This window comes from Arachis stenosperma, chromosome 4 (genome assembly GCF_014773155.1).
Source record: "Arachis stenosperma cultivar V10309 chromosome 4, arast.V10309.gnm1.PFL2, whole genome shotgun sequence".
In the NCBI taxonomy this organism is placed as follows: Eukaryota; Viridiplantae; Streptophyta; class Magnoliopsida; order Fabales; family Fabaceae; genus Arachis; species Arachis stenosperma.
Window position 1 is genome coordinate 120,990,820 of NC_080380.1, and position 14,393 is coordinate 121,005,212.

The 14,393-nt window shown below is 30.1% G+C and overlaps 1 protein-coding gene across 1 annotated transcript; it reads right to left on the minus strand.

The window, feature by feature from the left end:
- Positions 1–6,744: 6,744 nt before the first annotated feature.
- Positions 6,745–12,525, minus strand: LOC130974238 (ammonium transporter 2). The gene is made up of 5 exons (XM_057899027.1): positions 12,118–12,525; positions 11,387–11,784; positions 9,758–10,043; positions 9,093–9,196; positions 6,745–7,749 (listed from the first exon to the last, which is right to left on the minus strand). The coding sequence occupies exons 1-5, from the start codon at positions 12,353–12,355 to the stop codon at positions 7,318–7,320; spliced, it is 1,458 nt and encodes a 485-aa protein (XP_057755010.1). The 5' UTR covers positions 12,356–12,525; the 3' UTR covers positions 6,745–7,317.
- Positions 12,526–14,393: the final 1,868 nt, after the last annotated feature.

Genomic DNA, 14,393 nt, shown 5'->3' on the forward strand with positions numbered 1-14,393 from the left:
CTTTAGTCATCAATTTTGAAGTTTCCAATTCATGATTCTTCATTCTTCATGAATGTTATGTTGTCTTCCACTAGAAAAACAACTTGCATTCTTGTAGTTTCTAACTCCTTCTAATTTATGGTGTAACTTGGTTTTCAATTTCAATTCAATTTGATTTATAATTTCTTCAATGTTCTAGTATGTTGTATTTGTACTATTTTTTAATGTTCTTGATTTAATTGTCTAACACACGAACAATGTGTCGTCTCTCCCTCCAATTGATCGTCACCATTTAATTCTTTCCAGTGCTTTGAACTACTGCTTGACAACCTTTGAACGGTGATTCCTAGTGGCCTTGCTGCTCCTGCCATGTCTATGCCCTCTGATAGTTGCACTTCAATTGATTTTTTTGTGTTAAAGATATAATCATTTATGTTATTTTTTTCTATTAGTTTAAATTTTTGAAAAAAGTGACATCATAACATGATATTAATGTGTGTTTAAAAGAGTTAGAGTTTAATTTTTTATGAATTAAAAAAAATTAATATAAAACAAATAAAAGAAGAAAAAATTCTATATAAAAAGTCAAACAAATTCAGAAGAAATTCTTATTTAAGAAAATAGGTTAGAAATATAATTATTGATGAGAAGTGGTATCATAATACCTTGCCACTTAACTCGGAAGAAAGGTTGTTGAGAAAACCGATCCATCCAGAATCCGGAGCGACTGCACCGCTTCTGTCTTGCCGCCACAACGCCAGTAAGTTGATAGAAGCTAAATGAGATTTGGCTGCTGCAAAAATTGTTGCCGCTGCTGCGTGTTTGGCTTCTCCGATGAACACTAAAGAGAGAGGATGGATTCTTTGCAACCATTTGGATAGAGTATCACCTCCTTTCTAGCAAGATAATCGGATCCCAAGTACAGCTCTACACTTATTTGGAACTAATACTTGCACCTGGCCACTTAATACCGCACAGAGAACATAGCTGAAGATTGTGGTTAACCATTCGGACATTGCAATCAGTTTTGTCCGCAAATTCCCCAATCTTCATCTCAATTTTGTGACCTTCGATATTGATGAGTTTCCTTTTTAATAATATTAATGATAGACATAGGAGGACTTGAGCTCCAGTTTGGGTATAAGTTGTCAGAATGCGCCATTCTTGCAATCTCATGACCTAGTGAATTGGCTTGTCTTAGAACCCAGGTAAAGCCACTACTAGAAATTTTCCCAGTCAACTCCCAAATATCCTTTAGAATTGGATTAATTTCATAATAGTTGCCTTCGACTTTTTACTGCTTAGGTATGATTCAAAAATTATCTTCTTCATTTGAAGATTTCTAGCTATTATGAGAGCATTTCTAACGCTAAATCTTTTGCAGTGAGTGCTGAGCTTGCTGCTATGCAAGCACTACATATGACACATTCTTACAATAATTATTTTGATCTCATCGTTTCAAATTATAAAATTTTGTTAAATAGACTCAGGAGTAGTTAGGCTATACATGTAAGGAGAGAAGGGAATTTAATTGTCCCTTTCCTAGCCGAAAAAGTTTTTACCATTACAGATACTGTGTGGATAGAAGAGACTCCGAGCAATATTTGTCGTCTGGTCACTTTTGATATTTTGGGGTACTAATATTAATATATTTGAGTTCCTTAGAAAAAAAAGCCGCCATAATAAGACTTTTCATAAATCAAGTGAACAAAGAAAGAAACTACTCACTTCAACAATTTAAAGGATTCTTTGATAAGAAAAGATGAGGATGGGGTCTTGTCCCACTAGCAGACAAGTGAGATTGCAATCTCATTTATTTTTCCATACAAAACAAACCGTTTGATAATTTTGCCTTTTTAATTGTTTCATTTTTCTTTTTCTTCTATGATTATTATACTTTTCCAACTAGCATGATCAATACTCCACTTGGATTATTTCAAGGCATTTTCTTAGAATGTTCACTGCAAGCATAAGTTGTGGAATGGATTCACTTTTATATAAAATTTATGTTGTCGAAGTTGAACAAGAAACACAAGGGGACGGATCTCGTGTTATGTCTTTCATGAAGAACAGCTAACCATTATTTCTTTTTCCATGACCAAGAAAAAAAAAACAGTGTTTCTTTTTTTTTTAATACATATAAGTTTTCAGCCAAATTAAATATTTTAGAGTTTTCACCATAAAAAAAGAGATATATAAGTCATTTTATTAAAACACAATCATTTTTGTAAACCCGTGTATCTTGTTTTCTCAATAATTATTAGAGATTTATAAATATCTACTTTTAATTAAAATTTTTTTTTCAAAAAATTATTACAGGTTTGTTTATTTTTTACTTGTATATAATACTACTTCTTTCAAAAACTTAAAAAGATAGAAAGAGCTACATAAATTATTATATCTCCTACACTTCTTAAATAAGAATTTTCTTTTAATTTAAGATTTATTTAATTTTTTTTTACATAAATTTTATTTATTTATCTTATGCTGATTTTTTTAAGAGATAATAAAAGATTGAATTCTAAACTTTTTAATAAAAAAACTTTGATATTATAATCTCACGATATTACTTCTTTCAAAAATTTAAACTGATTAGAAGAGGTACGTTTTGATAAGTCAAAATTAGTATAAAATAATAATTATAAAGAAAAATAATCATTTGTATTCATGAACTTTATAAATACTGACAAAAGTACCCATAAAAAAAGAAAACATAACATTGTATCCATTAAAAATGAATTTCCTACGACAAAAATACCCAAATTCTAAATTTTTATTATCTTTTTAATAAAATTTTCAAAGAATTCACAATTTTCACATTTTTTCGTTACCACCACCTTAACCACCTCCTCTATTCTCTACTGAACTGCTGCTAGTCTGTTAGTCTTCTATCCACGTTGATGATGACAAAGATGATGATAAGACCTCCAGACAATCCAACTGTTTCCACCCAACGCTAGGTCATCTTTGATAGCACCCACCCCAAACCCATCAAGCCTGCGACTTGCTTAGTACAGGTACACCAGCGAGGGAGAACCTGCCACGTACAGTGCCTAAAATTGACATCTTCGAAGACGACCTCATCGAGTGAGCGCTGAATGGAAGGAAGAGTGAACAAGGGTTCGAGAAGAGAGGACTGCGTTGGATTTATGCGCAAGATTGACAAGAAGATATGCGACCAGATTTCTCGTTGGAGATCGGAGTTTATTAGGTATCCGTAGTCCAAGGGGCGCCGGACGATGACAGAAATGAGGTCTGGCTCAACGACGGCAGAATCAGTGGAAGTTGTTGTGGTGGGAATTGAGGGTGCGGGTGAAGCCATTTTTTGGGGGAGGGAGAGCATTAGAGGCAGTTAGGGAGAATGACAGTGGGATTGCATTCATCGCCGAATCTTGCCTTGATGAGGCCTCCACCCAGGGGCGGAGTTTAGTTAAGACAAGGGGGGCCATGCCTCCCTCCCCCCAAATTTTGTTAAAAAAAATTAGTAGTACTTCTTCAAAAAATAAAAAATAATTCACTTGGCTTAAATACTTTACTATGACTTAAAATACCAAATTTCAATCTTTATCTCTTACTTTTATTGCACAATAATTTTTTGTTTTAAACAATCAAACCTTGTTGGATTTGGACTGAACTGAGTATATTCACATTTCGCAGCTCTCTATTTAATAAGCAACACTCCCTCTACCTTTGAGTTCAAATATAAAAACTTAGGTATTTTTTATTTATATAATTTAATATTATTTTATATTTTACTATTTATTTAATTTAATTTTTTATATGATAAAAAATATTAGAATATTCAATAAGTATTGATATTATTGTATTTGTATAAATTGATAAAAAAATTCAATAAATATTATAAATTTTATTTTTTGTCCTTCTAACTTCTTTTTATATATTTTACAGGATATATATTCAAATTTTTATATAAAATAATTAATCATGAAAAATCAAAGAATTGATGTATTTTTAAGAGGAAGAGTAATATTCAAGAAGGAGAACATATAACTTTTACAATATATCAACACCTATAAATAGTTTTTTTACTTTAATGAATTACGAAAAGAGTGAGATATAACCTTCAAAAGTTCAAAGAGTTGCATCTGATGAGTTTGACCTTAATTCTTTGAAACGAGACCCTAGAAAATGACTTTAAATTTGGCAATATCACCAAAATCAGAGAGATGAGGTTAGACAAGTTTATCTTAAATAGGGTCCATATCAAAAGCATCTTGACAATTATCTTCTATCTGCCCCCCAAAATTTTGTTTCAAGCTCCGCCACTGCCTCTGCCGTTGCTTGTGCGGTTTAGTTCTGTGATAACGATGCTGCGGAATCATTCTTCAAGAGCAAGATAAGGAGGAGATTGTTCCTGACTGCCGTGCTAATTGTGGTTAGCCGTGTTGGTTATTTCATTCCTCTATCAGGATTTCACAAAGGTTGATATCGCAGGACTTCCTTAGCTTTGCTTCTGGAAGCGTTGGTAAGATGCATTCTTCAATGTTATAATAAGAAACAAACACGCTGTTCATTAGGGCTTGAATCCGAGCAAGAAGAGATGTGAAAGTTTGAGAATTGAAAAAGATGAGATAGTAGTAGAGTTGAGGTTAAAAATAAATGATAGAATAATTTGAAAATTTTATTAAAAAATTAACAAAATTTTAGGATTTAAACACTTTGATTGTATAAAATCCATTTTTAATAGATACAATATTAATTTTTTTTACAAATACTTTTATCAGCATTTATCAAGGTTCTGAAAATCGGACTGGCTGGTTCGACCGGTTTAACCGCAAACCGACGACGCAAGCGGTTCGGTCTTTCTCTAATAACCACCAGACAAAAAATCGCTTGAAAACCGGTGAACCGGCCAAAAACCGGCCGGTTCTAAACAGCGCCGTTTTTGTAATTGTTTTAAAAAATAAAAATTGAAACCCGACCCGACACAGGACCCACTCGCGAACCCAACCCCCTTCTCCCCACGAGCCCCATTCGTTCATCTCAGTCTCACAGTGAGTGAACCCTAGCTCTCCTCCTCTGAACTGAAGCATTCCCAAGCTCCCAGCCTAGTAGCCATCCATCGTCGCCTGGTTCCCAGCCCAGTGAACCCTAGCCCTCCTCCTCTGAACTGAAGCATTCCCAGGCTCCCAGCCTAGTAGCCCTCCATCGTCGCCACAGTCTCAGGTCGTCAGCGCCAACGCCGTCACCTGGTCCTCAGCACCAGTAGCCCTCTATCGTCGCCTGGTTCCCAGCCCAATGAACCCTAGCCCTCTGAACTCTGAACTGAAGCATTCCCAAGCTCCCAACCCAGTAGCCCTCCATCGAACCCATGTGAGTGAGTCGTCATCTTCAATGTTCATCTTCTCTGAACTTCTTCTACTCATCTTCTTCGTTCTTCGTTTCTCTGCTCAATTTCTGTTTGTTGGTTAGTATAAGAAATAAATAATCTGAAAATTAAATTAATTCTGGTCTTCTATTTTATTATATTCCAATTGCAATTTCTGTTTGTTGGTTAGTAAGTTTTTTTATTGTATTCGAAATTCACCCTCTGATACAGAAACATGAAGACAATGAAGAGGGCTACTGGTGTTTTAGTGTTTTGCACTTTTGCTGCTTTGTAATTGTTGACTGGCTGAATGCTATAGCAAATTGTTAACTGGTTGAATGTTGTTTTGCACTTTTGCACTTTTACACTTACTCTATTTTGCAATATTGTTGACTGGCTGAATGCTGTAGTAAATTGTTAATTTGTTACTCTATTTTGTTAATGCTGGAAACTTACTCAGTTTTACAATATTGTTGACTGGCTGAATGCTGTAGGCAGAATTGTTAATGTTCATTGTGTTGTGTTGTGGGCTTGTGACTGTTTTTAATTTCACATCTGTTTTATTAATTTCAGTTATGGAAAATAGTATTAATCAAGAAGCAACTGCTGATAACAATGCTTCTGTTGGGATTTAATATTTAGATATGCTTTTATTACTATTTAAATTTTGAGTTTGGATTTTGATAAGATCATATGTATTTGGTTGATAATATTTTATGTAGTGTTTTAAATTTCGAAGATATTTTAACATTTATATTAGACTATAATTATATTTTAAGATGTGTATTTATAATTTATTTATTATTTCTATTCTAAAACGATTTTTTCGGTTGAATCACCAGTTAGACAAGTTAAACTAGTAAACCAGTGATTAAAGCGGTTTGATGACCGGTCCGATTTTCTGAACCTTGGCATTTATAAAGTTCATAGACAAAAATAATTGTTTTTCCTTTATAACTTATTACAAAATTAAAGTACTCCTTTATGACGCAAAATTGAAAGTATTAAATAGAATCTTATGTCATCATAATCTAGAGTAAGACTTTTTATCGTAGTGTTTTAAATCTCTTTAATTGATCTTATGTCACCATATATACAAAAGTCAATTGCTTTGGACAGAAGTACAATTGTAGTACCATCCTTGAGAATGACATTAAAGCTTATATCATAAAATTAGCTTCTTTTTTTTTGTCTGTATCGCAAATTACATCAATCTTGCTATCATCAGCTAAAAAAGATTTGGTTTATATATATAATCTAATTACTTAATGATAGTGTACAAAGTGAATCAAAGTTAAATCCGGTTTTAAAAGTAGTTGGGAATATACAGTGATTAAAAATAATAATATATAGTTAAGCTTATTTATAAAAGTAACAGACATTATTTTATTTCAAATGTAAATTATACGACAAGAGGAACAAAAATCATAACCATGTTGACATTGAACTAGAAATTTTCATTCCTGAAAATCAAAATTCTACTTACATCACACTCAATTAATTAGCATCATTTGCCTATGATATTTCATACAGATCCACTTTATACAATTGAGTGAACAAATTAAATTAAAGCTTCAACGCTCAGCTACAACACTAGTAGAGTAGAGCCTCTCTTCTCTGACTCTTAAATATGGAGAAAACCTAATTATAGTGTCAATACTAATAATAACTTTATGACGTTTCAGTTTTAGTATACCTATCTCAAAGGAAAAGGAGAAGGGTAATAAAGTCTTACAACAGATTTACATCTCATACCACTTAAATAAAAAAAAATTCCATGTATTTTAAAAATACTGGTATTCTAATAATTTTAATTATTGATCTTAATTATATATAAATTTTATAATTAAGATCAATGACTCAAATTATTAGAACATCAATATGTATTTTTTGAATACATAAAAGACAAAAAATATTTTAACCATCTATCCTTATGAAATAAATGATTAAAATTTCAAAATGTCTATCATGCAAAAATAATTGTGATGAAAAAAACACTACTATACTACTCACAAATTGATGGTGACACCTCTTGCACCACTAACGTAAGGTGAAACAGAAGAATTGCCATTATTATTTTGTGTCCCATGCCTTGTAGGATCATATTTTTCACCATCACCCCAAAGTGCATAAGCTTCTTCACCATGAACAGCATCATCACCAATCTCAAGTTGCTCATCAGGCATCCTCAAAGGTATGAACAATTGGATGACGAGAAGAATTATGGTGGTTGAGACCAAGTTCCAACCAATTACGAACAATGCTGCAACCAATTGTTTTAGGAACTGAACACCACCATTACCACCATAGAATGCACCTCTTGAATTGGTTACCGGTAGTAGCAGGTTGCAAAGTGTTGGTTCTGCGAAGAGACCTGTGAGAAGCCCACCCAATAGGCCAGCTACTGCATGTGTATGAAATACACCTAGGGTGTCATCTACCTGAACATAATATTGAAATTAATTGTGTAAGGAGAAAAATAGAATAAATATGTACATCATATATGGTAAACAAATTAACTAAATACTTATAGATAGATTAAAAAGTAACTATGCATATTTAACACTACTAGTCATAATTATTTGTTGGTCTTCACCTTCTTATATTATCATAATATACTCTCTTTATTTGCAGATAATTGTCCACTATGTTCAATATTAGAAACATGATTGAAATGTGTATTAAAATTACAAAAAATAAAATTAATTTACAAAGTTACCATAATAATTATCATCTTTCTTGATTATTTTATTTACTTATTATTCTCTTCTTTTGTTGTTATTCCAATAAAATATTAAGGAATATATGATCCAAAATATGTTATATACAATTATAATTTTTTTAAATGAACAATTATTTTTGTAAAAATAAAAAACTAAAATAGTTCAGCCAGTATAAACTTGTGACAAAAAAATATTATATTAACCGTATAATTAACTACCAGCCTACCACCATAGTTAAGTAGAACTCATTTAGGAATTAATCAATTTGACTTAAACATGATAATATTTCTTCAGAAAAAAAAAAAAAACATGATAATAGCATGTGTGAACTGAACCCCCAAGTTACATATAAATTAATAAAAATAATGCAACTATTCTACATGGAAAATTTAACAGACCAGACTAAATTCCAAGTCAACTATTCAAACACGAAAACCCAAGAGATAGAAACAAAATGGAATACCCCACCAGCTAATATAAATATATAGTACTAATAACTAAAATAAATGAGAAAAATATAAAATATAAAAAGAATTTTGTAACTAGTAAATTTAAATACATTTAATAATATATAGATGAAAGTAAATTTTTTTATAAATAAAGTAAATTGTTATTTTATTATTAAAATTTAATATTCATATATTGATAATATAAAAGAATTTTTATATATTATTATATTAACAAAAATAAATAGCTAATTTTGTTATTTATTTTTTTTAAAATATTTAAATACATTAATTTAATTGAATGATCATATAAAATTATTTTTTTTATAATATTAACACATACAAATTAAACTCAAGTTTCCAGATTATCCTTTCAAGTTTCAACCTTAGCTTAGAGTGCTTATGAGCTGACGATGAAGTTGAATGACGTATGATATTATTGGCTTGCTTCTTGTATCATTGAATGAAGTGTTAAAAGTTAAAAGATTCACGTGCATAACAAATGAGAAAAATAAACGTGACCCCACACCTAATTAAACTTTTTGCTTAATTAACGGTGAGAAATAATAGTGTGTTATTGGAAGAGAAAAGAGAGAAATTAAAGAGGAGGAAGACCTTCTGAAGGAGGCTTGACTTTTTGTGAAGAATCATCATTGAGACCCACGGAATGCTTCCAGATAGCATTCCCATCACTATAGCCGCCCACGATTGCACAAGCCCTGTGTGTGCAAGCAAGTGTTCAAGGCCCCATTATCATTTTATTTATTTTCTTTTCAACAAATACTGCATCTACATATATATATATATATATATATATATATATGGTCTAATACTAATGGAATCTTATGTCACTATTATAAATTTTTAAGTAATTGTATGTAAATTGTATCATAAGTTCATAACACACTTGCTATTTGCAAGGAAGTATATATAATTATATATATTAGTTGTTCACTTTTTTTCATTGATATGTTTTATTATTGTATAAAATTAAAGGTTGAGTTTATATTGTCTATAATTAATAAATTACGATATTTATAGTGGCTAAATAACTTTAGCAATGTTTAAAAAATATTGATAAAAGTTAAAATGATATAATTTTATTTTTTAATTAAAAATATTGTTAAATAGTTAAAAAAAATATTATTTTAATTTTATCATTAGATTGAATATGACAATATGAGCCTCAGTTAATTAACTTGAATTGCATTATATATGAAACAATTAGTTTGTGATTAATGGAGAAGAAACGCAATGCATATGCAGATGTAAATGTATACCTGCACCAGGGGTGATGCACACAAGTCCAGTCATCATACCCTGAACAGCGCCAACGACAGAGGGCTTCCCAAAGAAAGAAACATCAAGAGAGGTCCACACAAGGAGGCTAGTGGCCGCACAGATGTTAGTGTTCAACACAGCAATCGACGACGCTGTGTTTGCGGCGTACGGTGCACCTCCATTGAACCCTGACCACCCCATCCACAGCAACCCTGCTCCCGCAAGCATAAGTAGCACGTTGTTTGGCGGGAACCTTTCTCTGTCACTCTTCAGCCTTGGCCCAACCTGCCCACCCATAATAATATTCAACAATATTAAAACTTTCTTAATTGTGATTTATGTGCCCATGTGGGTGTGGCCACCACGGTAATTAATCATTATAAACCAAGTTGCTAATACAAATATTATATGATGCATGAACGTAGGAAATTAATTACACTCGTAATAAGTTTTCATCTTACTTTATGATTTATGATGATTATTCTTTTTCCAAAGGTAAATACATAATCAGGTATCGGCAAGTGGCAACGCACGTAACAAAGAAATAATAATAAATTAGACAACAATCATAAGTAACCAACTCTATATAAGCCAAGAATCAGTCAACTGGTAAACTGCTACTGATATGCACACGGATGTTTTTTTTCTTGTAAATTGGATGGTTTTGGATATGATTTATATGTTTCATGTGTTACGCATTAATAAAACATAATTAATTATATGGAACCAACTAATGAATGATCAAAGCATATGTTCCGTGATTCTCTCCTAACACTAGCGTATCTTCCCTCATGTTTTGAACGTGGTCAACAATAATTTAACAAACAAATTAAATTATAAATTAATAAAACTAATTATAATTAATTATGTTGTTCTATTTTTGGCTGATTTTTAGTTGGTTCCATATACTTTTCCTAAATTAGATGATAGGTAGCTAATTATATGCGGAAGAAATTAGTTACCTATCAAAAAATAATAATAATAATAATAATAATAATAATAATAATAATTTTTACGTAATAAAAAATTAGGTAAAATATATTTTTGTTTTCTAAGATTTTGAATAATTTTAAAATCTTTCTAACGTTAAATATTTCAATTTTATTACTGACACTTTATATATATTTTTTATTTTGTAATTTAAAATTTTTATTAGTCAAAATATTTTTGTTTTCTAATATTATCATATATATATATATATAGAGGATGGAGGTGAATATATAGGTGATGATGATGATACAAGAGGAAGAGAGAGGAAGATGATGCAATAGGATAATATTGAAAAAAAAATTATTTGTCTAATAAAAAAATTAATTGAAGGACGGAATTTGAAATATATTAAATGTTATCATCAAAATTAAATTAAATTAAATATTATAGATATTTTAAAAAATTTTCAAAAAATGTAAAGAACAAAAGTATACTATACTTTAAAAAATTTTAATAATTAAAAGACATTCATAAATGATAACTAACTTAGAGAATTAAAATATTAATGAAAAGACTAAAGGATGAAAAAAATATTTATGTAACTTATTTTTTATATATTAAATAAGGAAGTGAAGAGATAGAGGAAGTAACATCAATAATGGGAACTTAATTAAGTTTGAAGTAGTTGATGTACCTACCCAATAAGCAGCAGTGAATCCAGCAATTCCAGATGAAAGATGAATAACATAGCCACCTGAGTAATCAATAACACCCCAGTGATAAAGAAAGCCACCACCCCAGAGGCTGAAAGCACCAACAGTGTAAGAAAATATGAGCCAAAGAGGCACAAAAGCCATCCAAGCCTTGATGTTCATGCGCCCAAGAACAGAACCAGCCAGCAAGATCATTGTTATTGCCGCAAAAGTGAACTGAAAATACACAATGGAAGCCATAGGGAAAAAGGGTGTCTCCATAGCCTTCTCAAGTTTACCATTTTTGTAATAATGAGCGGTTTCAGGAACCTTGGCTTGTCCTATTAGGAACTTTTGACCTAGTGCCGGTGCTCCTTTCCCCCAAAATGGAAGAAGCTGGTCACCTGCAAAAATAAAAATTGATTTATCAAAAAATCTACACTTGGATTTTCTATTAAAAAGGGAATTATAATATAAAAAAATTAAACGAATAGTGTTAGGGACCAACACATTTAACGTGAAAAAAAGTTAATTAATATTATTTTAAAAAGATAATATCAAGAAAAATTGTTAGTTATGTAAGATCTTTAAAAAAAAAAAAACTCACATTTTAATATAATAAAGTTTCTATTATATAATAATTTTTAATTATTAATTTTATATAAATAATTAAGTGCAGCAAATTTTTACTACATATGCAGATAATTTTGAAGTATATGTTTGCGAAAGGTTCTTACCGAAGGCCATGCGATAGCACACAAGGACCCAACATATTAGAACCGCTGCAAAAGCATAGAGAGCCATGAAAGCCGAATTGACAGCCCATTTCTTCTTTACTATGCTTGCGTAGAGTATAACCAGTCCCGGCATGCTTTGGAGGCCGACGAGTGTCGCCGCCGTCATCTGCCATGCGTTGTCGCCTTTGTTTAGCCAGTCCGGTGATGCCGGTAGTTGCTCTTGGTATGCGCTCGCCATAGGAGGAGGAGGAGAAGCAACTAGTGTTGAAGGAAAAAATTGGACACAGTATAACTGTTGATCAAGTTTTTAGATATACGGTGGAATATTTGTGTATATATATATATATATATATATCAATATTTGTGTGCTTTTGTGTTGGTTGACCATTGTTGTTGTGTGGTTTGAAAACTCGGGACACTCGTTTTGAAACATTGGAAGGTTCGCCTGAACTTCGGTTGTGTTTACACAGCTTTTAGCAACTAACAAATAAAATAAATAGATTAGCAATAAGATGAAAATCGTAGTGGATGATTAATTTATTTTAGATACTTTTTTATTTTGGGTTTATATTTTAGATACTTTTGTTTGACTTGATTGTTTGACTATGATAGGCTTGGTTTTAGGATAGAGGAATGTAATTTTAACACTCAACTCTTTTTACATCATATTTAGTTTATCAAAAATATTAAAAAAATCATTAAAATTTATTATATTTAATTATCAGTCATTAATATTAAAAATATAAAATTAATAACTAATAAGTAATTATCAAAAACAATAATAAATTCTGATTCTGATGTCCCCTAATGTTTCTTATAGTTTATTTTGGGAGCCCATTTTATTGTAATTTATAGAATAATATATAATCTTAGCTTGCTTCTAACACTTTATTTTTTATATTTTATCCTTGATTTGAACTATTGCTAGTCAATTTTAAAATCGAGTAATAGCAGTTTAGATCTCATAATGTATCTTTTAATTTTAATATAATTTCTGGTATTCTTTGTTTTTTGAAAAGTTACAATAAACATGTCCAAAATTTACAAACTTTTTTTATTTAAAATTACAAACTTTTATTAACACTTGTGCAAAAAAACACATTTTTTGAAGCTAATAATGATTTTAGATAACCTTTTAATAGGAAACAAGTTTTACTGAAAAAAATAACTTTTTTAAATAAACTTTTGGTATATCATGGTGGGTTAAACAAGTACTTAATTAACAAAAAAATAAATCCATATGAAATTTTACATATGAATTCAATATTACCAATAAAAGAAAAAAATACATCCATAAAATAAAGTGGTTAATAATGCAAATATGTGTTTGGAATTTGGCATGGTTTCTTTCATCACTCTTTTTTAAGCTTCATTAGTTCATTAGGTAGTCTTGATGATAATTTTCAGAATAATAATACTAGATAGACAATATCTAAAATTATTTTATATAATATAATATTTATAATTTTATATATATAATATCCGTAATTATTTATTATATCTAAAATTACATAATTATTTAATAATAATTAATAAATATTAAATAAGATAATTTTAAATTGTTTGAATTGACTTTTTATTATCTTTTAAATATTACTGTTTTCCGAATTAGGAAATTTCCTTACAAACAGGTGAAAATGAAATGAAACTATGAATAGTTTTAATAATTGTCTAGCCAAAGAAATAGTTTTAGATTTTTAGTAATTGATTATTCAGGACATTTATTGTAATACATACCCTGGATAGATGGCAACCGAGAATTGATATTTTGGTCTCATAAATGTTACTGATAGGGTTGGTTACTTGTGCGGTGGCTTTGCAAACTAGTCAAGGGAAAGAAGAATAATAGTCCAAGAAGCACAACTATATAATTTGCCCAAACAAATGAAACAATGATGAGTAGCATACTATAAATAAAGGAAAACATAAATTGATCATCATGTTTTATTATCAGGACATTTTTATTTGTTACTAGAAGAAAGATCACTTTTAGTGAAAAATTATTTTATTTTCAGTTATAATAAAAATAACATTAATATATTTATTGATAGTTAGACATTAGTTATACACTTATACTATGTTTTGTTACTAAAATATTTTAACAATAATCATAACAATCATTAGTAGATACTTTTTTTAGTGACTAAATTTTTTTTTAATAATTTTTAGTGGCTATTATTCTCGGAACATTTATGGCTATTAAAATTAGTTCTAGAATTATCTTGTAATTACTTTTGGTTGATATTATTATTGCCGCTAAAATTAAAGTTTTTTTC